Source organism: Gymnoscopelus braueri, assembly GCF_963280865.1.
Source record: "Gymnoscopelus braueri genome assembly, chromosome: 5".
Lineage (NCBI taxonomy): Eukaryota > Metazoa > Chordata > Actinopteri > Myctophiformes > Myctophidae > Gymnoscopelus > Gymnoscopelus braueri.
In genome coordinates this window covers 15,378,794-15,401,488 of record NC_137606.1, presented here as the reverse complement: position 1 = coordinate 15,401,488, position 22,695 = coordinate 15,378,794, and the positions used below count along the sequence as shown (strand labels likewise).

General features: G+C 41.9%; 1 protein-coding gene across 1 annotated transcript in view; it reads right to left on the bottom strand.

Annotated features, from left to right (window-relative positions):
* Positions 1 to 22,447, bottom strand: part of sphkap (SPHK1 interactor, AKAP domain containing) — a gene marked incomplete at its 3' end in the record, with an annotated part of 118,730 nt that extends 96,283 nt beyond the window's left edge. Inside the window, exon 1 of the mRNA XM_080429086.1 lies at positions 22,384 to 22,447. Within this exon, the coding sequence (XP_080285212.1) occupies positions 22,384 to 22,427 (44 nt within the window). The 5' untranslated portion in view covers positions 22,428 to 22,447. The remainder of the gene's footprint in view (positions 1 to 22,383) is intronic.
* Between the last annotated feature and the right edge of the window lie 248 nt (positions 22,448 to 22,695).

Below are 22,695 nucleotides of genomic sequence, written 5' to 3'. Positions count from 1 at the left end.
GCTTTGGGGGTGATCTGGGGTGTAGTCTGGCTTTTAAATGTTAATTACGGAGTTCTCTTCGGTCGGAAGTGGCGCCACGACAACAAGCCCATTGAAACACTGCTATGTGACCCGTTGACGTTTGAGAAGTACACAGAGCTGACGTCTGTAGACATGCTGCAGTTTCACGGCCCGTCTACCGTCATCATAATTGCGACGATCGTTGTCATTGTCACCTGCTATTTGCTGATGTTGCGGGCTGCGTACAAGATGGCCCAGGAGCTACGACAGAGCCACCGCACAGCCGTGTCTACGGTGGGTTTCTACCTCGTCATGGTCTTTGTGCAGATGCTGCCCATGTTCTGTGCTCTTGCCATGGTGGAACTGCGTATGATTAACCAACAACTCAGCCAGCTCGTGCTGGTATGTCTGACCACGGTCCCTCCGTTGGTCAACGCAACCGTCCCGCTCTATCGCATCACAGAGTTTAGGCGCTCAATGCTCTCTCTCTGCCGTCACAGGGAGGATCAATTACCTGTGCATATTATGAGGGAGATTCGACTCAGAAGAGAAGTTCTCGAGCTCGTGAGCAGTGGTGTTTAAAGTAACTAAGTAAATTTACTCAGGGACTGTACTTAAGTACAGTTTTCAGGTTCTTTTACTTTACTGGGGTATTTCCAATTGTCTATACTTTTACTTCTACTCCATTACATTGCAAATATTGTACTTTTACTCCACTACAATTATTTGAAAACTTTAGTTACTAGTTACTTTGCAGATATACATGATTACATTATAAAACATACATTAACCACTTTAGCCCTATTTTATACCTAGGCTATTTTAAAATAGCCGATCTACAAGCTCACAACGCGTTGCATCGCGAAGCGTTGTGAGCTTGTAGATCTGCTATTTTCAAACATATTTGTACTTTTACTTTTGATACTTTAAGTACATTTTGATACCAATACTTTTGTACTTTTAAGTAAAACTTTTACTTGTAACAGACTACTTCTACATTGCAGCATTGATACTTTTACTTAAGTAAAACATTTGAGTACTTTTCCCCCCACTGCTCGTGAGAGAGAATTGTGAGACAGCGTTGTAACTGACAGAAAGATAATATATATTGTATTACCCCGAACACGGGCCAATTGTTATTGTAGATGCTCGACCAAGCCGGATGCACCGCGGTGGATTCAAACCATAGACGTATAATATATCTAGAGGGCGAACTGCCACGCCCCCAGCTATTCATTTCAATGAAAGTTGCTCACTGGCGTTTGAAGCACCCGGAAGTACCCCTACTTCCGCATTTGGGCACCAAATTTGGGTGCCCAACTGCGGAAGTCTTGAGCACCGAGCAGCAGGCACACCAGGGTTTCAAACGGTAGAAGCATGGCGCAGTGGCGTTTTAAATGCGGAAGTATTGCATTCTCAGATTTGACCACCAGGCAACGGCCGCTTCACTGCTACCGCTAGTCTGGGGGCTTGATTCAAACCCCCAGACTCCGTGGTGAGCAGCGACTTTAACACTGTGTGTTAAGTATCCTGACTAAGTTCTCTATCCTGATTGGATAAAATTGGTATCCTGACCTGAAAATGCATTTACTGTTTAATAAAGAGCTGGAGAGACGTGGAGACTCCTGTTACTGAACAAACACTCTATAGCAATGAGTACTATCAGAATATAGAGCTATTTAACACTTATTTTAACCAAAGAAAATCACTTACCCTACCTTTAATGTTTTTCTTTACTTATTTTTGTTTTCCTTTTTAACTAGTTGTTCTCTTAATAAAGTTGTTTCTTTTTTTGTTCTGTTTTGTAAAGCGACATTGAGTACCAAGAAAAGCACTACTAACACTATCAATACTCAATACCATCAACATTCTTAACGATCCCACACTGTTTCTTCAGGAACAGTACTTTCTATATGTCGTCGCTGACGGGCAGAAACCTTGTTTCTCCATAGTTAAACTTTCATTTTATTTTTAGCGGTGCCAACCACTCTACATTTGACCGTGTGTGTTTGCGTGTATGTCCGTCCGTCCGTCCGAGCACGGCCTCAACAGCTGCAGCTGATTACAACGCAAAGATGCAACCAGTTACACTAATCAACACAAACGTGCAACACATGCGCTACTTAAAGACATGCACACTCACACACACACGCTGGCTCAGCACACATGCGCGCTTCGCGTGCACACACACACACACACACACACACACACACACACACACACACACACACACACACAAACGACTGATCTACAATGTGAGTAAAAAATATTAAAAGTAAATAAAGTGAGTACAAATATTTAAAAGTAAATACCTTGAGTAAAAATACTTAAAGGGATATTTCACTTTCAAAAAAACTTTTGGTCATTTTATCGTCTACTCAGGCTTTTGTGAGCCCCCCAGATCGTTTTTAAGTTGCTTGATTCAGTATTTAGATATTTGATATTCATTTTATCAGACACGCCCCCTTCCTATACAAACCCATTATAACTTCAAACTCCATTTTTAACATGTTAGATTCGTCAAAAACACCCGTCCTTGGTTCTGGTGACTCACCCTGCCCTCCTAATACGTGAGGGGGCCGTGTTTTTTTGATAACTTTTTTCATTTATTTTTTATATATTTTTTGGAAAATGAAAAAAATTAAATACATTAAAAAAATAAAATAAAATAAACGAAAAAAGTAATCGAAAAAACACGGCCCCCTCACGCATTAGGAGGGCAGGGTGAGTCAGCAGAACCAAGGACGGGTGTTTTTGATGAATCTAACGGGTTAAAAATGGAGTTTGAAGTTATAATGGGTTTGTATAGGAAGGGGGCGTGTCTGATAAAATGATTATCAAATATCTAAATACTGAATCAAGCAACTTAAAAACGGTCTGGGGGGTTCACAAAAGCCTGAGTAGACCATAAAATGACCCAAAGTTTTTTTGAAAGTGAAATATCCCTTTAAGAGTACTTAAATTGAGTAAAAATACTTAAAAGTACTCAAAATGAGTAAAAAATACTTAAAAGTACTCAAAATGAGTAAAAATACTTAAAAGTTCATAAAAAGAGTAAAAATACTTAAAAGCTGTAAAAATTAGTAAAAAATACTTTAAAGTTAATAAAGCGATTAAAAATACTTTAAAGTAAATAAATTGAGTAACAATACTTAAGAGTACTTAAATTGAGTAAAAATACTCAATAGTACTTCAAATGAGTAAAAATACTTTAAGGTTGTTAAAATGAGTAAAAATACTTAAACATAGTTAAAATGAGTAAAAATACTTAAAAGTTGATAATAACAGTACAAATACTCTTTTAGTACCGGCTCAATACAAGCACCCACACATCAAATAGAGTAGTACCGTCTGAATGCCAGCGCCCACTCATCAAACAGAGTAGGCACCGCTTACTCACACTGGGTGTGATTTTTTGTAAATGAATCATGCTTTGTCATACTACAGTGTCTCACAAAAGTAGCAAAAATATTCAAAATAGTCAAAATGACATATGGATATGGTACATGCATTACAGCTAGAATTCTGTAGTTATGTGTGTCTGTGAGTTTTTATAAATATTGAACCAATGAAAAGTATTAAGAGCTTGTGAGTAGTATTAAGAGCTAGGTTCCATTTTAGAGGCAAACCTTTCCAGTGATAAAATGGCAACAAGAGTCATCATTTTGTATATGATTTCCTTTCTAGTCAGTAAGAATACATTGAGGACTCTTTTTTGATTGATTGAATATTTTATTAGGCAAAAAATGTAAAACAGCACAGTTACATTTAAAATACTTTGTCTAACAGGTCCGTTCATAAAAGTCCTTGCGGACTTGTTTCCAATGAGGGCCTTGGTATTCAATTCATATACATATATAGTGGCACCACAGTTCGAATATCATTTAAAAAAAAAACAGCAAAAAAAATATCACTATGTACAACAAAAAAATAAAAAGAGGGGGAAAAAGTACAAGAACAGGGGGGGGGGGGGTCTGCTGTCTAACGGGAAAATGGTACTACCTCCTCCTTTGGCCACCTGAAAGGTGATTTTTTAAGGCTCTTTTAAGCCCAGCGAACTGCATTTTTGGGGGGTGAAGCTGTTGTCCCGCGTCGACGCCAAGCGGTGGTGCCAGGAGATGGTAGAAACAGGGGAAAAAACACCGTTTTCCTGTGCTTCCCTCTGAGAGATACCCTGCGGTTGTCTTGGGCCCGTGTGGTGCATGAGGAAATCCTCTTGATGACGCTGCTGTTGGGGAAGCCCTTGTCTCGTCACCGGCCACATTCCTTCAGGCGGTGGTCTGCTTGAGAATGCAGGTCTTGGAGCCAGCACGGACGTTAACCGGGACAAATAATCCATCCTTGTTTCTCCAGCTCTTTGCTGGGGTTCGTTCTTATCAGGTGAGGTGGGCCGTTGCCAAACAAAGTTATTTGTCTGCATGTTGTGGACCGGACCTTGTCGGGCGCTGCCGTCGCGTTTGAAATCAGCTGTGATGTTGCTTAGGCCATTGTAGTTGTGATCATAGCTCTTCACGGTCGGTGGGCCGGGATTAGGATGTACATTTCCCGACAACAATAGACTCAACCAAATAATCTTTCTTACTGTAAGGCCGTCTAGCTGGTTTGGTGTCCTTCTCCGTGTTTGTACCGATTTACTCGCGCCGAACACTTTAAAAAGTAACGTTGCCGCGTCTTGCGGTAAATCTCCGTTTGCACTCGCTCTCCGTTGAAGCTGCACATTGTGGGATTCGATGAAGATTAATCCTTGCAATATAGCAGCGTAGAACAGCACCAGATTGTTGCTGGCAGTGATGATCCTTTTGAGGCGAAGGTGTTGCTTTCACCGTTGAAGAATAGAGCGCGGGGTGGAAAGCAGGAGCGGATAAAAGGTGCGACCGTCCTCGGTGAAAGCCATCTCACTGTAACTCTAACAGGACTATGCATGCACCTCGTGGTACCACAACACCTATGGAGTTACATCTATCAGCGTAGGACCCGCCTTATGAACTTTAACCCCTCACACAAAAAAATCCAAGAGCGAGAGAAAAAAAATCGAGACCAAATAGACAGAGTTTGAGAGAGAGAAGGTTTTTGAATTGGAAAAAAAAACTTTCATTCGCAAAGAGTAAAAAAAACATTCAAATCATTTTTATTAGCATAACCCATTTTATTACTTATACATTTTACTAAGTATTTTGTTTTATGTAGTTTGAAAAGTTTTTCCTTATTTTTTTACTCTAAGTAAAAAGTTTTGTTCTATTTTTTTTCTCCCTTTTCTTTCAAATCTTTTTTTTTTTGCTTGCAAATATATTTTTTTTATTGCAGTTTTAATTACTTTTTATTCAAATACATTTTTTGCTCTGTTTATATTTTTTCTCTCTCAAATCTTTTTTCTTTTGTTTGGTTAATAAAGACACAAATGTAACTCCATACTGATCCAGCCAAGTCTGGACTATATCAAAAAACTGCTGTAATGTACTGTAAGCACGTATTTATATACTAAACTGTCTGTTATGATTATGACGGGTAACTATGAAGAGGCTGAGTGTAGGCTAGGGTTATCTCCTGTGTGCGTGTGTATGGATTGGCTTGGGTGTGTGTGGGGGGGAGAGTGTCGTGGTGTGATTGGATGATTATTAGGAGGAGGCGTGCCAGCAGCAGACGCCTCGGCCGATTACTGTTGCCATCATCTTGTGTTCTGTTGTCTCAGCTAAGAAGGGGGGGGGACTATTATTATTATTTGTTTGAGCTTTGTTTTCCGATAGGGAGGTTAGTATTTTTTTTTTTTGCTTTCTTTCGTGTGTAGGTAAGAGGTTTGTTTTCTAGTTTTGTTTTGTTGTAACTATTCCTCCGCCCCTGGTGAGTTTTGTAACGACTTTGAAGAATAAAAAGAAAAGATTGAAAAAGCAAACTGTTTGGACGGTGGTTCTTGGGAGTTGGGAAGGGCGGTCTTCCACATCATATGTTGCGTCTCGGTTCCCCTAGGCCGGGGCGTAACACTGTCATTAAACGTTTTTTCCCCCACTCATTTCCAGTGACATGCCTGGTTAAATTAAGAATAAACTTAATAAAAAGTTATATTATGGATTTTTCAGTATAAATAATATGAACTACAGTACATGAGATGAGTTTCATCTATCTTGCCAGACGAAGCACACATCTTTCGAAACTGCTCACAGCTGGTTAATAAGATAACTGATAACTGATAACTTAAAAAGCGTTCCTCATTTTTCTATTTTATATAAAAAAGAAAAAAAGATGCTATTGTTATTTCAAACGGATCCATTTATGTACACTTTCAGAGTTAAATTCAGAGTTTAAAGATGGGGTGCCGTGATTTTCAGTGATTCCACCCCCCCCCTAAAACATAATCATCAGGTATTATGGTTATACTAGGAGGAAGACTTTTTTCAAAAAAGTGTACAGAAATTGTTAAAATTATGTTTTATGTGGACACGCCTCCAGTTCATTAAGTATACCTGGTTCTCACCTTTGATTTTTTTATTTGTTTTTATTTTTGTATTCGCACAATAAAAACAGAACAAAAGTAACATCATTAAAACAACACAGAAATAAGTGCAGGTGAGAAAAGGAAACCCATAAAGGGCTTATAAAGGTTCTCACCTAAAAATAATAAACAAGTAGTTAAACAAAAATAATCAAGTTAAACATACTAATCAAACATAAGACATAACAAACACAAATACCTTGAGTGCAGTTCAATGTGTGGGTGTGAGTGTCTGTGTATTGTGTGTGTCTATGTAGTGTGTGTGTGTGTGTGTGTGTGTGTGTGTGTGTGTGTGTGTGTGTGTGTGTGTGTGTGTGTGTGTGTGTGTGTGTGTGTGTGTGTGTGTGTGTGTGTGTGTGTGTATGCAGAAAGATATGTTAAATGGTAGATGGATTCATCAGGCCGGCCCTTAGTCTATGTTTAAAGTTACTGAGTGAAGATGAGGAGTTGGCAATAAGTATGTGTGTATTCCAGAGTAAAGAACCTCTGACCTTAATGGAGAACTGACTATGTGTGGTACGGCTGGTACCTTAGCACCTCCTCCACCACCTTAGCACCACCCACCTGTCCTAGTCCCTCCTCCTCATGCCCACACCTGTTGTGTTATGATAATGAGGGGGAGGGTATATTTTTACTATGTCACTAAATGGCTGTTTTTCTATTGGCATGTTTGACCCTCAAGGTTTCAGCCTCCAGGTAGAAACTCAAAATAGTCAGAGAAGACATAAAACACCATAAAAACACCACCAGGGGGCTTAATGAAGTTCTATCAACCCCATAGACACATGAAAAACAGAAAAAGTGCAAAACCATGGCACCACCTCTTTAACTGAGCACTCAGGATTCTGCTATGTAGTCGCCTTCACTATATCACTCTCAAGTCCATCTTTATTCCTCTCTCGTTTCTTTCCATCAGTCTCTCTTCATCTCTATTCATCTCTATTATGCTCTATTATCTTCCCTTCCTTCGCACCATCTTCATTTTCCTCTCTCTCTCCAGCAGTGTCTCAGCCTGCTCTGCACTCTGATTAGAGTCTGCCTTCCTCTAATCCTCCCCAGAGGGCAGAAGAAGTGGAGGGGAGGAAGGCTTCCTTCATTCAGTTAATCCTCCACACAACTGACTGACTGTCCATATACACTGAGGAGTACGTCATTGCATAAGGCACAAGAGATGCGTGCACGCACTCAGGCATGCATATACAGGCACGCATACCAGCATGCATACAGGCACGCATACAGGCACGCATACACGCACGCATACAGGCATGCATACACGGACGCACGCACGCACGCACGCACGCACGCACGCACGCACGCACTGCAACACTGTGACAATTATTAGGGTTCGATTAGTAAAAACCGAGGGGGATTCATTTCCTTAATCACTTAAACCCTGTATATTTCTTTATATACAAGCTCACAAAGTTTTGGAAAGGTTTTGACAATTTTTTTCAACACACCAGGGTTAATGTGATTAACATGATTTTAATTAACATATCAGGCACATCTACATTTCCGAAAAGTAAGGGAAGGATGTAATTCAGTCTGACTAGAAGAAAAAACATATCCCATGCACCAGCCATAAAAATGAATGACCAGAGGGGGATATCAAAAGCAGAGGCATTCCCCCCAGCAAATCCAATCCTGACGATGATTAATCACGTGAGTTTGCTGCAAGGCACAACCTCAGCAAGCGCTGGCTCGCCTGGCTGCACAGATGGATGGATGTGACACCATGCAGGGAGGCAGGGGAGGGACACCGACAATGACTAAACACAACTCAATTAATGTTCATAATTAACATGGAGAGCAAATGTACAACCAGGTGCTTTGACTCCCCAATTCAATTATTGGTTCTCATTGGCGACAGTCTACACTGTAAAAGCCTCAGTGTTCATTTAACTCTGAGCGTGTACAAAAGTTAACCAAAATTTGGACAAGTTGCAAAGTTACAAATGGATAAATTAGCACTGATGATTTCACTGTGTAAGGTCAGCACCATGCTATAATTATGAAGCAATATGGATCAGCACTAAGGATTATTGAGAAACAAATGGTTGTGTTTAAAATATTAACAATGCTGACTGAGACTGTGGTTCATGGTCACAGGGAATGACTGGCACTGGCAAGCTACAGAAACACCAACATGATTTAACCACATTAACCCATTTTGGGCGGGAACCCCTTTTTGTAACTATATCTTTCAGGACGGGAACCCCTTTTGGGGTTCTTGTTGCTATGTACAGTATATAGCAACATACATTTGTTGTAATTTTTGAGTGGTGCCAGCTACTCCTACACTTGACCGTGTGGTGTGGGTCCGTCCGTCCGTCCGTCCGTTTGAGCACGGCCTCAACAGCTGCAGCTGATTGCAACACAAGGATGCAACCACTTACACTAATTCAAATGCACCACTCTCTTCACACTGGGTGTGAGTTTTTAATAGATATTTGTAAGTTTTTCAGAAAACTTCGGTCACGCACGCACGCACACACGCACGCACGCACGCACGCACGCACGCACGCACACACACACACACACACACACACACACACACACACACACACACACACACACACACACACACACGAACACACACACACACACACACACACACACACACACACACACACACACACACACACACACACACACACACACACACACACACACGAACACACACACACACACACACACACACACACACACACACACACACACACAGTGAGCATGTAGATCTGCAATTTTGTAAATCGGCTATAATGCCATGCCCAAAATAGGGATGCCAGTTTGAAGGCGTCTACAGTATGTGTCATGCCTCAGGGAGTTATTATTGAGCTGCAGTCAGAGAGCCAAACATTTAACAGCATACAACATAAAATGTGTAACAATGTTTAATAATAAAACAAGCTATAACTGCATCATTTTGGCAGTACCCCTGTTTGCAGCGCAGAATGTGCCAATGGAGAAGAGCCAGTTCATTTTAATTTATGTTATTTCCTTGTGATTTTATTTAGCTTTCCCTGGCTTTCGTTTGTCAGCTGTTTTCTGTCATCGTTGTTTGTCCTGACAGTTTTACCATGTGACCTCGGAGTGGTGAAAAGAGAGTGGCACCACGAAAGGCCAAAGTACTTGATTGTCATGTCACTCATGTAGACATGATTCAGTTCCCAGAAATCCTCTGGTGTGCCATTTGAATGCATTACTCAGAGAGAGATAACTTTTTTTGGTGATTAGTACTAGTTAATAAATGCATCAATTTACAATATTTAGGCTACATAACACACCAACCAAGCGTATGTATGTATTGTAGTTACATCAATATGTCTTAAAAATAAATGTAAAATGTGTTAATATTTGAACAGCATTACCTTGTTAACTTCCTTAACTCGCATATTGTCTGTTTATTCCTTTACACGTTATACCTTTTAAAAGTGCACCAGCACCACAAACAGTCTGGTCTGCTGCAACTCTTCTGCTCTGCCCGGAAGTCACTGTTAACTTCCGGGCACTGAACAAAAGCTCCATGTTCCGGAAATTGCTGTTGAAATAGAAATTGGAGTCAGTTGTCCTACTCTGTCTTCACACAACTCTGTGTGACCTTCCCTGCTTCCCTGTTTGTTGAATGGAAACAGCTGTCAGGTCAGTCGTTAGCAATTAGACCTGCATATAAGCCATGCTGTTAGTCTCTGTCTTCTCTGACAGATTGTTTAAAGCCCTAGCCTATTTGATTCTGGCATTTTCCCGTTTTTATATGACAAATAGTGACCTAGCTATTTTGGTTCGGTCATCTCCCTGCCCTTTTGGTATCTTAGCCTGTTTGGATTGACCTATGTCTGCCCACTGACTTTGTATTAAATGACGACACAATACGGTGGTGGTGATTTGATCTACCTTGGTCAGAGGTATCTGAAGAACTAGAGCCATTTTGAGGATATGTGCCTGGGCTAACTGTATCCCCTACCTTTGAAATAAAACATTCTGCCAGACTGGCCCCGTTCCTATACTCCTTTAAAGAGCAGTAAAGGTTTTAGTCATCTTTTTAGCCTTCATCATTGGCTGCAAACTTTATGTTTGGCAGCAGGGTATTCTATCAGCAATTTGTATTAATGTATTAATCATTTTTAAAGTATCATTCCTCTTGTGACCAGTGACAGAAGGATCAGGGGTTCAGCAAGCCATCTCTCTCACACCATCCAATCTTATTCTCATCCCCTGCCAGCCTATGTCTCCTCCACTGCTTCATGACAAAATACCAAACGTATTCAAGACAGGGCTACTTGATGTAAGATCACTGTTAAATAAGTAATTTGTGTGCAATGACTGCATTTTATCATAGAGTTTGTACATTTTTATGATAACAGAATGGTGGGTATAAACTGAGTGTTTTACTCCTCTGATAGAAGACTCTCCTGGCTATTCTTTCTTTCCACCAGCCTTGGAAGGCGGGATGGGGTGGGGGGTAGCAGCTGTCTTTTTCAAATATAATTTCGGTCTTTGTCAGATGGATTTAGGGCTGTTTTCCTCCTTCGAAGCTCTTCCACTTGTTTATGTCTGACTCTGTGCCCTTCAGTCTAAGACCCCCCAAATCTTGGGGGATTTAAAAACAACATCAGAGGTTTTTATGTGCTTATGTTTTTATTTGGTTTACCTGTGTTTACCTTGTTCTATCTGCTCACATCACAGGTATATAGTATGTACAATCTAGAGTTTTTAATTCTGTCTCCAACAATAGTTCAGTAAAGTTTTTGTGAGATAGAGCCCTTGTTATCATTGTACTATCCTTATATGATCATCTCACTAATTTCAATACCATCTGCAATTCCATCCTTGATGATTCATCATTTAACCCCAGGAAAACAGCACCATAAGGACCCTAAAGGCCCTGATGAAGATCTTTAATGCTGAGGTTAAAAACTCACATCTCCCTGTATCCAAGATTTCTAACCGGACAGGGCGCTTAATACTTGCTTTAATCTCTTCAACCTTGTGTATCTTCAACCTTGAACCCCTCCTCCTGTCAACCACCCCCACGAACATAGTCTCAGACCAGGAGGACCCTCAGTTCACTTTGTTGGTCTGGAAGACATTCTGCTCTTCCATTGGAGTTTCCATCAGTCTGTCTTGTGGCTTTCTTCACCCACACACTTAACAGGCAGGCTGAGAGGGTCCACCAAGGAGTTGGAAGTTACCTTCCGCTGCCTGGTGTCATCTAATCCCACTTCGTGGTCAGCTGCCCTGGGTGGAGTATGCCCATGACACTCTTCCCATCTCAGCTGAAGGCAGGTACACACTGCAGGACATTTGGTCCGATAATGCTGTCTGCGACCTTTTTTGATCCACGCTACAGCCAATGAGAGCACATTACAGCCACCGTGGCTAGGGGAGCGTCGCTGGATCTGACCACAACAAACAGTCCCTACCGCAATATTACCGTCCAGTCCTGTATTAAGTTAACATTATAAAACAAAATGAGAGAGTGAGCGAGCCTGGTGGGCTGTTTATTTTAGAGGAATTGTACAGAGAGAGAGAGAGAGAGAGACAGAGACAGAGACAGAGACAGAGACAGAGACAGAGAGCGAGAGCAAGAGCGAGCTCTGTGTGTGTATGTGTGTGTGTGTGTGTGTGTGTGTGTGTGTGTGTGTGTGTGTGTGTGTGTGCGCGTGTGTGTGTGTCTGTGAGTGCAGCATGCGTTTGACACACGCTGTGTCTGAACAGCATTGCCAGATGTTGCGAGATAAATAAGCAACCAGGTCAATGAAAACAAGCCCAAGAAAAGGCCACTTGAGCACTTTAAACCTATTTAAAATAGCTGATCTACAAGCTCACAACGCGTCGCAGCTATTTTCAAAGAAAGATATTGAGAAAATTGTGGAATATTTTCCAAATCCACACAAATCTTGTATGGGGGTCTATGATGGCACAACATATTTTCAGAAGGGGGGTCTGCGGACAAATACATATTATGTGTTGTTTAAACCACTGGTTTAAACAACATTAGGAAACAAGGCCAAATAAGCAACTACACAAATGAGCCCAAAAAACGCACCCCGCAACAACCAATATTTACAAGCAACTCTACAGAAAAACAAGCCCAAAGTAGCTTATGATAAGCGGACATGGCAACGCTGATACTGAGTTTCATTGCGCACTTTTAAGCTGGTTGACTTGTTTCAGAGAGAGAGAGAGAGAGAGAGAGAGAGAGAGAGAGAGAGAGAGAGAGAGAGAGAGAGAGATACATACATACAGAGAAATAGAGAATGAATGATTTAATTTCAACAATCAATAGTGTCCTGTCTCGGTCTCGCGCATATCACGGGAGCTGTGCACGTTTTCATGAGACGTCGGTTAAAATTAATTGGAATAAAAACAAATGTATGTATCGGGTCTGGATAGCATCCTAGTGAACTATCCTACAGTGTGTGATCCCTAGTTGGTGATCAATCGTATAGTGTGAAAACCACAAGGATATGTGAGAGACGATTTCAAGAAATAGACTCCTGTAGTGTGAAATGCTTAACGATCAGACGACCCCCGACCACTTTAAAAGTCCTACAGTGTGTACCTACCCTAGTCACCGTTCCAGTGTGTTTATTGGTATCCTTTGTTCCCATCTCAGGAGAAGGAGATTGCAGGTCCCTCAGTCCAGTTACAGTACCATGTCCACTGTCTCTTAGCACAGTGTCAGATTGGCCTAACAGCAGTGTAGAAGTAAGCAAGTAAGGGTTTCTGAGTTGTGGGAGAATTTATTGTACTGTAGGTTAAATTTGGTTGAAAAATAAGTTTGGTTTCCTTGATGTTGAACCAACCCATTGATGTTTACTGTACATGGTCTGGTCTCATAATGGTCTGCGATTAAATTGTGATCTCTGCTGTGTCTCAGGTTCTGTCCTGCATGCCTTGTCTCACGCACGCACGCACGCACGCACGCACGCACGCACGCACGCACGCACGCACGCACGCACGCACGCACGCACGCACGCACACACACACACACACACACACACACGTCTGAAATTTGATCAAGTGTTCTCAGACGGTAAGTTACGCTAGTTAAGGCGGATCGATATCTCTGCACCCTTTCTTATTTTAAAGCGAGGTCAATTACCTGACGGCTAAGGAAAGTCAAGACGACAAAGTATTCCACCTGCAGACTCCAAGACTTCAGCGGAAACAACGATGCATAATTTAAAGACCCCTTTCACATGTATGATGACTTAGGACCACAGTGAATGGGGCAGCTGTAATGACTGCAACGGGAGGCAGTGAGGCTGTCACTTACGCAGTCCCTCTGCACATGGGTTGTTGTTACAATTGCATACAAAACAATGACCAGGCGGCCAGCTCAGAGTGAGCTATGAAAGGCTGTGGCCGAGGCGTTAAGCCTGAGTTTTACTACTTGTGTGCGTGTGCCGTGCACCCAAAAAATCTACAAGCGACACGTTGTGAGTTTGTAGGTTGGCTATTTTTGGCTCGCAACACCGGTGCACAACTACGTATAAATCAGGCGTTAGGAATAAAGATTTCCGTAGTTTAAATATTTATGAAGAAATGGAAAACCCATAAATGGTGCAGGCGCAGCCCGTAAACAGAGTGATCAATGCTCATTGAGTGGTGGGGCTAAATTTATCCCCTTGCCTTGCCCTGCCTGGCATCCTGGCCATAAAAGCCCAGGCTGGTATTATTCCGGTCTGATGGTATCATTTATTAAAGTCTGTGAAACAAGGGAAGTTATGGCCGTGGGAGAGAGATGGGGCCTTTCTGGCTGCTCAGAGAGCATGAAATCACGAATAAACGCTGGGATAGAATATTGTTCTTTGAGGTAAAATGTGTTCGGAGAGAGAGGTGCTGCTATTTTCCCCTCTGTCATTGTATTTTAACTCTGGAAGTGTAAGAATGTATCCCACAGAGGAGGGAATAGAAGACGGAATAGAAGCTGTCTTTACACTCTCAAAGTTATATTAGATTTTACTGTGTACCCATCATCCTTCGGTGCCTTTGTTCACAGCAAGTCTCTTTGCATAGTTGCGTGTGTTGCCTTGTGGCTCAATATGGCAGGTAATTAGATTCCATGTTTTGGTAAATATGTATTATTTGATTTGGGATATTATCATGAGAGCAGACTGGTGAGCAGAGATTTGAAGACCTAGTATAATTTTTATGGATTAAATTCTAATTATGTTCTTCCTAATGTAGTTTATACGAGGAGCGAGGGAGGGGAAGAGAGAAAGAGACAGAGAGAGGTGCTAACATGTCCTTCAGCAAAAATATTATCCATAACAATCACCACTTGACATCCACAAGGTATTAATACCAGTGATTAACTGTGGTTTATGCTCCATCAACATACAGTATATAGATATAGTTTGCTGTGGACAAAGTCATGTTGATTATCAATGAAACACCAAGCTTTGCGGCTATTAAACAGCCTCAATAAATTCCGAAGCATACCGTAAAATGCTACTAAATTAGAAGCTTTTCAGTTCAAAAGGACTGAAGACTTTCAGTGGAGAGGATAATAAGCTACAGCAGCTATTGCTCATCTTAATCTATCTTACTTTTTGCCCAAAATGTGCATAACAAAAAAGATTGTTTACTGTATTTAATTCTGAGAAAGTAAAGCTTATTATAACAAAGGTAAAACCTACAAAAAACAACGACAAAGAGCCACCGATGTTTATGATATGAGACCAGAGCATGCATTGATTGATTGATTGATTGATTGATTGATTGATTGGTTGATTGATTGAGTCATACTGTACATTCATTGATTGATTGATTGAATACTTTATTAACAGTTGTACAGTTAGAGGTACAGTTACTGTATACAATAATGCTAGTAAAGGGATAACACACAAAGCTGTGAGGGCTTGTTTCCATTGTGGCATGTGTTTCTGTATACATTCTCAACATGGCCACTGTGTTAGATAGCAGGTAAGGGAAAATAATGGAATTAAATGCCTGATTTGTAAGCTGCAAGTCTGGGACATTGGCAATATTATTCCAAAGAAACAAAGTTTGAGAAAGATCTGTAATATTTGTATTTATTTTAATAAATGCAGTTTTAATGTGAATGCTTTGAAAAGTGGATGTGGATAGAAAAGTTGCAGCTAGACAGTGTTGGTAAAGGAGCACTTCACCCATTTTCAACCTTAATTCAAACCATATAATTAGTCCTCACTCATAGATGGCACTATTTCCGTCTATTCGCTCTGCATCTCATTGGTGGGCTATGGACAGTTCATAAAACTGCCAACAAATTGCATCATCGATCCCGATTCCAAGCTAATAGAAACTACAGCTTTTCTCTTCCTGGAAAGTTAGCGTGCTGAAATAGAAGACATTGTTCTTGCGTTAATAAAAAAAAAAAAAAAAAAAATGAAATCTCGTTTTTAATGACCAAACATGCGATGGCGTCACTGGTACGCATGTTTCTGAACTGTCCACAGCACTCCTCTGAGACACAGAGTAAGTAGACAGGTATCCACGAGGCCAGACATCTTATAATGAGCATTATTGGGGACCAATTCTATGAAAATAGGTTGAAAATGGGTGAAAAAGTGATCCTTTAAGATTTCCTGATGCCAAAATAATGTTTTATGCCTATGATTGGACTGCAGTGGTGGACGAAGTATTCGATCCCAGTACTTGAGTAAAAGTTCTGATACTCCTGGTCAAATTTACTCCACTGCAAGTAAAAGTAGCTCAGTCAAAATGTTACTCAAGTGAGAGTACAAAAGTCATTGCCTTTAAATATACTTAAAGAGGTGGTGCCATGTTTTTGCACTTTTTCTGTTTTTCATGTGTCTATGAGGTTGATAGAACTTCATTAAGCCCCCCGGTGGTGTTTTTATGGTGTTTTATGTCTTCTCTGACTATTTGGAGTTTCTTCCTGGAGGCTGAAACCTTGAGGGTCAAACGTGCCAATAGAGAAACAGCGCTTTAGTGACATCACAAAGCCATACCCTCCCCCTCATTATCATAACACAACAGGTGTGGGCATGAGGAGGAGGAGGAGGGACTAGGACAGGTGGGTGGTGCTAAGGTGGTGGAGGAGGTGCTAAGGTGAGAACCAGGTATACTTAATGAACTGGTGGGTGTGTCTACATAAAAACAACATTTTAACACTTACTGTACACTTTCTTTTTGTTGAAAAAAATCCTTACATAATAATAATACCTTATGATCAGGTTTTAGGGTTGAAAAATATCATGGCACTCCATCTTTAAGTATTCAAAAGCACGAAGTATGCGTCCAGCTTAACCACCCCAGAGCTGCCTTCCCCTTGGATCTGGTCCTATTTTACAGCATTTCTCAGTAATATGGCAATGGATTAACTACTGTAAGGAGTAAGGACCTGTGTCAGTGTCCAAACAAAAAAAGGGGGTCGACTGGAGAAGTGGTGACAACCTTCCTAGAAATGTACTCGAGTAAAAGTAAAAGTATCCCAAAAATCGAATACTCAAGTAAAGTACAGATCCCCAGAATCTGTACTTAAGTACAGCACTCAAGTACATTTACTCCGTTAATGTCCACCACTGTTGCACTGACACAACATTACACATACTGTAACATCCCTATTTGGATATGCTGTCTCTGTCTCTGTCTCTCTCTTTGTCTCTCTCTGCGTGTGTCTCTCTGTGTGTGTCTCTCTGTGTGTGTCTCTCTGTGTGTGTGTCTCTCTGTGTCTCTCTGTGTGTCTCTCTGTGTGTGTCTCTCTGTGTGTCTCTCTCTGTGTGTGTGTCTGTGTGTATGTGTGTGTGTGTGTGTGTGTGTGTGTGTGTGTGTGTGTGTGTGTCTCTCTCTCTCTCTCTCTCTCTCTCTCTCTCTCTCTCTCTCTCTCCCTCTCTCTTTCTCTCTCTCTCTCTCTCTCTCTCTCTGTGCTCAGTAATCAGAAATGATGCATGCTGTGGGCTGAGATGTATGGTTATGTTTCTGACAGTACATTGGAAAATCCTGAGTGTAAAATTGAAACATTTTCAGGTCCATTTGCAGAGTTCAATTAACACTGAGGGTTTTATTGTGTACCACCACAATGTTTGGCTTGCTTTTTACTGTCCCTCCTAATCCCTTCCCCTGTCAAGCTTCCATTTCAAATCATCAAAACCAGTGGAGCTCAGAAGGGAGTGTACAGCGTCCGTTAAAGAAGAAAAAACATAATTTTTTAAAGATGGTTTATGCCTCAAAAGGATAGATTCCTTTCTTTTCTACACGGCCATTAGCCATCCCAGGGTATGCCGGAAACCCCTCTGGTGAAATAGAGGGCAGTTAGCGTTCAGGCACAGTGCACAGCAATGCTGGTCAGACTTTTGATCATTCACATCCAAATCCCCTGCAGTGAAGAAAGTCGCAATGAAGCTTCATTATAAAAAAAATTAAAATAAAATACAGCAACTAAAAAAGTTACACAGAGATTAATCAGTTAACCCATTCATTCCGGGAACGCATACAGTGTAATTTTTTTGCTATAACCATTATTTTATACTTTGGGCTATTCAAAAATAGCAGATCTACAGTACAAGCTCATAGCGCGGCACCGAGTGCCACACTACGAGCTTGAAGATCTGCATTTTTTTTTTTACCGTGAACATTTGTGCAAATCTTTGTATATTCATGTTTTTTAAAGCGAACAGTTTTTTGTTCGTTTTTTACATGTTGCTATAATGTGGTTCTCAAACTTTTTTCATGTCAAGGACCACCCAAAATGATATGTATCTGTCCGCGGACCCCCCCATCTCAAAATATTTAGTTCCAGGGACCCCCAGAAGCAAAGATTTTAGTTAAAAATGTATATATATATTTAAAGATTTGCACACATTTTCACGATTTGTTTTAAAAAAATTAGCAGATCTACAAGCTCGTAGCATGGCACTCGATGCCGCGCTATGAGCTTGTAGATCTGCTATTTTTGAATAGCCAAATAAATCAAAACAATTACACAGATGCGTTCCCGGTCTTAATGGGTTAAGGGTGATCAAAGATTATACTAAGAAAATGCCCTCTAGACAGTGTGCACAATTGTCTTTCAGATGGAGCCAGGCTAGAGAAAGACATTCTAACAGATGGTCAGATCCTTATGCTGACCAGACGCCCTGCTGACTGGGAGCTCAGCAATGTCTCCTTTAATACCCATACAACACTGGCTCCATCTGATACCTACTGTAGATAATCACACAGCCAGCGTGCACGCACACGCACACACACGCACACACACACGCACGCACGCACGCACACGCACACACCCACACCCACACACACACACACGCACACGCACACGCACACGCACACGCACACGCACACGCACACGCACACACACACACACACACACACACACACACACACACACACACACAGAGCCTAGAATCTTCTTAATAGCACATTGTTAGACAACTTCAATCAATGGAACTCTAGACAGGCTCGGAAAATAGAACCCTGTTGTTTTCAGGGTGTTATCTTTAAGAAAGGGGGAATAGAGAGGGAGGGAAAGAATGACAAGGCCAGTATAAGAGAAATTGATCTGAGGAGAGAACAAAAACAAAAAAGACAAGCAGAAAGAGCCGGGGAAATAGCCAGGCTTTAACTTCACAACCTGGTCACCAGAAAATGTATAGATCACAGAACTTTATAAAAGTAATGCAATTATTTTTTTAATATAATTGTATGCATAATTCTAATGAACTCAAACTCGTAATACACCTGTTTCCTAGGCTGTGTGTTTTCCACTTCCTGTCGATTTGATCCAATGAAATCCAATGAAACTGGTCAGATGACCAATGATATCCAATGAAATCGACAGGAAGTGGAAAACACACAGCCTAGGAAACAGGTGAATAGGCCAACCTTTGAGCATGTAGAGCAGTCTATATGGCACTGCATCATGTTTTCTCCACTGGAAGGGCACCGTGGAGGGCACTACATCACGTTTCCTCTCCTGGAAGGTCACCCTATGGCACTTTATCACACTGTGGCATTGTGGAAGGCATGTTGTATCTACCATGGGGGTATCCAAGAGGCCACTTTTGAATTTTAGTTTTTTCAACACGGGACACAAGTGAAAGAGAAAGAGAAAGAGTGACACAATGACCAATCAAGACAGATAAAGAGACAAAGAAATCAGCAAGGAAGGACAGAGATACCAGTACAATAGTATAGACTGACAGAGAGAGAAAAAAAGAAAGACAGAAGAAGAGAATCACTGCTGCTTTATCTCTGCTGTTTGGAAGTGCCATCTTCCCTCTGATTAGTTGCAGCTCTGACCTCCTCCTCCTCTTCCCTGAACTGATGTGATTACACACTTCTGGCTCTAAACACCTGCACATGAACCATGGCTGCAGCCTCTTGCCTCACTGCTGATCAGCCTCCAACAACTACTTCATCTATCTGCTGCTGATTCATCCACTTTAGACGCTCGACAAGAAAAATAAGACCATAGGCTCAACTCGAGTGAGTGGATAGATGCTGTAGCATTGAATGGTATTTTCAACCGTTATCACAACTCTGAGAGTGTAGAAATGTAACCGAATGGACCCTTACAGGTCCACTGTTAGAGTTAAATGAACACCGCATTTCACAGTGTAGGCTATTTGTTGTTATTCACTTCTGTGCCTTCGCGACAGAGAAGTGCCTGTGCCTCGACGGTGTAAATCAAAGAAAAATGTTGACTCACTTTACCCGCAACTTGAGATTCATAGCCTGAATGGAACAAAAGGTGGTTGTCTTCTGAACACCTGATCCCAGACCTGTTCTGTATACCCAGAACAACAGGATAAAGCTGATGGAAAACTGCTTATTGCTGCTGCCTATTCCGAATGTTTTGAGCACTAGGTGGGATCCTCAGTGCAAGGCTTTCAATGGATACACATCACATGCAATGTGTGTATACGTATAGACACAAGACAAGCAGAGAACACGCACACATGCGTTCATGCGCACATGCACGCACATACACACACACACACACACACTGTGCCCCAGATGACTCCACTTGAATCATTGCATCTTGTGAAGCAGGTGCTCCTATATATGCCCTTCACTGGCGTGCATCGCCCCTGTCGTTCGTGATGTCTCTCTGAGACATCATTGTGGTAGAGTCCCGCCAGTGTTTCACTGGCGCTCCAGAGGTCAACATGAATAGACTTAATAGTTAACCTGCTGTCCTAGATTCTTTGACACATTACATTACAGTTTTTCTTTGCAATCTACTTTAACTTTAACTAATGTCGTTTATTGACTCATGCCATTTACTCTGACCTCACACTTGTAAGTCGCTCTGGAGAAGATCTACTGTAAATGCCTAATTGTAAATTTAAATAATGGACACATTCCTCTTGCCAGCTTGTCAACATGACAACACAGAGCTGTACTGAACACGGTACAGCTCTCAAAATGTGTTATTTCATCCTCTGCTGCATTCAGTACTAGCAACAACTTATGGCTCTTTTCAACTACTAAGAGTAGCTCAGAACCTAAAATAATCTCATAAAAAAGGGAAAATAGTGTATATCTGCTATTTTCAGAAATGATACATTTTGAGTTCTGGGTTCCCCAGAACGTTACCACCTCCTGAGCACGGCTCAAAGGAGGTTCTGAGAACCTTATCTGAACCCGAGCCATATAGCGTATGGAAATAAATCCAGAACCCATGAAATACGCAAGACAGGGGTCACTTAGTTCTTGAAGTGGGAAAGAGCCATTACTGTATATGAAGACATCCTCCTCCAACCAGCAGCAGCACCACCATCATCATCTATTTCTCTGTCTGAGTCGTGACACCTGTTCTGTGTGCAGCCTGGGGGGGCTGAGGGTGATGATGAGAGGTCTCTGGGTGAGCTTCGTGCTCAGTCAGCAGCCCGGCAGCCATTACAGCTTTATGACTCCCTCTCTCTCTCTCTGCCTCACTGTCCCAGCACACGCACAAACGCTGGCCTTTACACCCTACTCGTCATATGACGGATTTGTGCACCAAAAACAGCAGATCTACAAGCTCACAGCGTGTCACGATGCGACTCGTTGTGCACCTGTAGAACAGCTATTTTCGGCGCGCGACTCAGTCGTGATATCAGGCTAGCTCTCTCTGACTGTCTGTCTCTGTCGCCCCGTTCTCTTTCACTCCCTCCCTACCTCACAAGCTGGTACGCACGCATGCACGCACACACACGCACACACACCCACACACATACTCATGCACACGCACACACACACACACACACACACACACACACACACACACACACACACACACACACACACACACACACACACACACACACACACACACACACACACACACACACACACACGCACACAACATCTTTTTCCCTTAGCCTGTGTCCCTGGGAAAGCACTCCAGGCTCTGATGATGAATTGCAGCAATTTAATGTGATAATCACCAACCCACTGCAGACAGATGTTAATGGGGTGGAGCAACCAAAGTGTGCCCCCGTGTGGAGGGGAGGGCAGTGCTCCGGTGTCGGTGTGGTCAGTGATGGATATTTTATATGAATCCACTAGGCCAGTAGCTTTGGCTTGTGTAACATTGTCCTCACAGTACCCGAATTCCAGTCAGAGGCAACAGAAATGGCAGCCAAATCACCATGCTGGCCTAGTGCCAAAAACATTTAACCACTTAAACCCTATACTTAGTTGACTGGATTCCCAAGGGCTCTATACTAGGCCACCCTCCTGTTTCTGCTGCACAGCAAATACGTGTAAGTAGCTGATCTACAAAATGGGGACACTAGGGTTCATGACGTGGTTAACAAAATATTCTGTTAACAATAAGGCTATGGCCATAAATGATATGAAACAAATTCCGTTGAAATTAAGCCACAATGTTTCCAATGTTATATGAGTATTAATTCAGCATATGAATGTAAATAGTTTTTACATTTACTTACGTCTCTGTAAAGGTCCGTAGCAGAGCTAACAATGATGAGAGCATTTTGTTTTTGTTCAGTGTCGTCCGAATGAACTTGCCCAGGTTCTTCTAATACCTGCAAAATAGAAATATAATTTAAGGACCAGTAGTGGGCTTGTGGCACGCACGCACGCACGCACGCACGCACGCACGCACGCACGCACGCACGCACGCACGCACGCACGCACGCACGCACGCACGCACGCACGCACGCACGCACGCACGCACGCACGCACGCACGCACGCACGCACGCACGCACGCACGCACGCACAGGGGTTGTCAGAGTCAGGT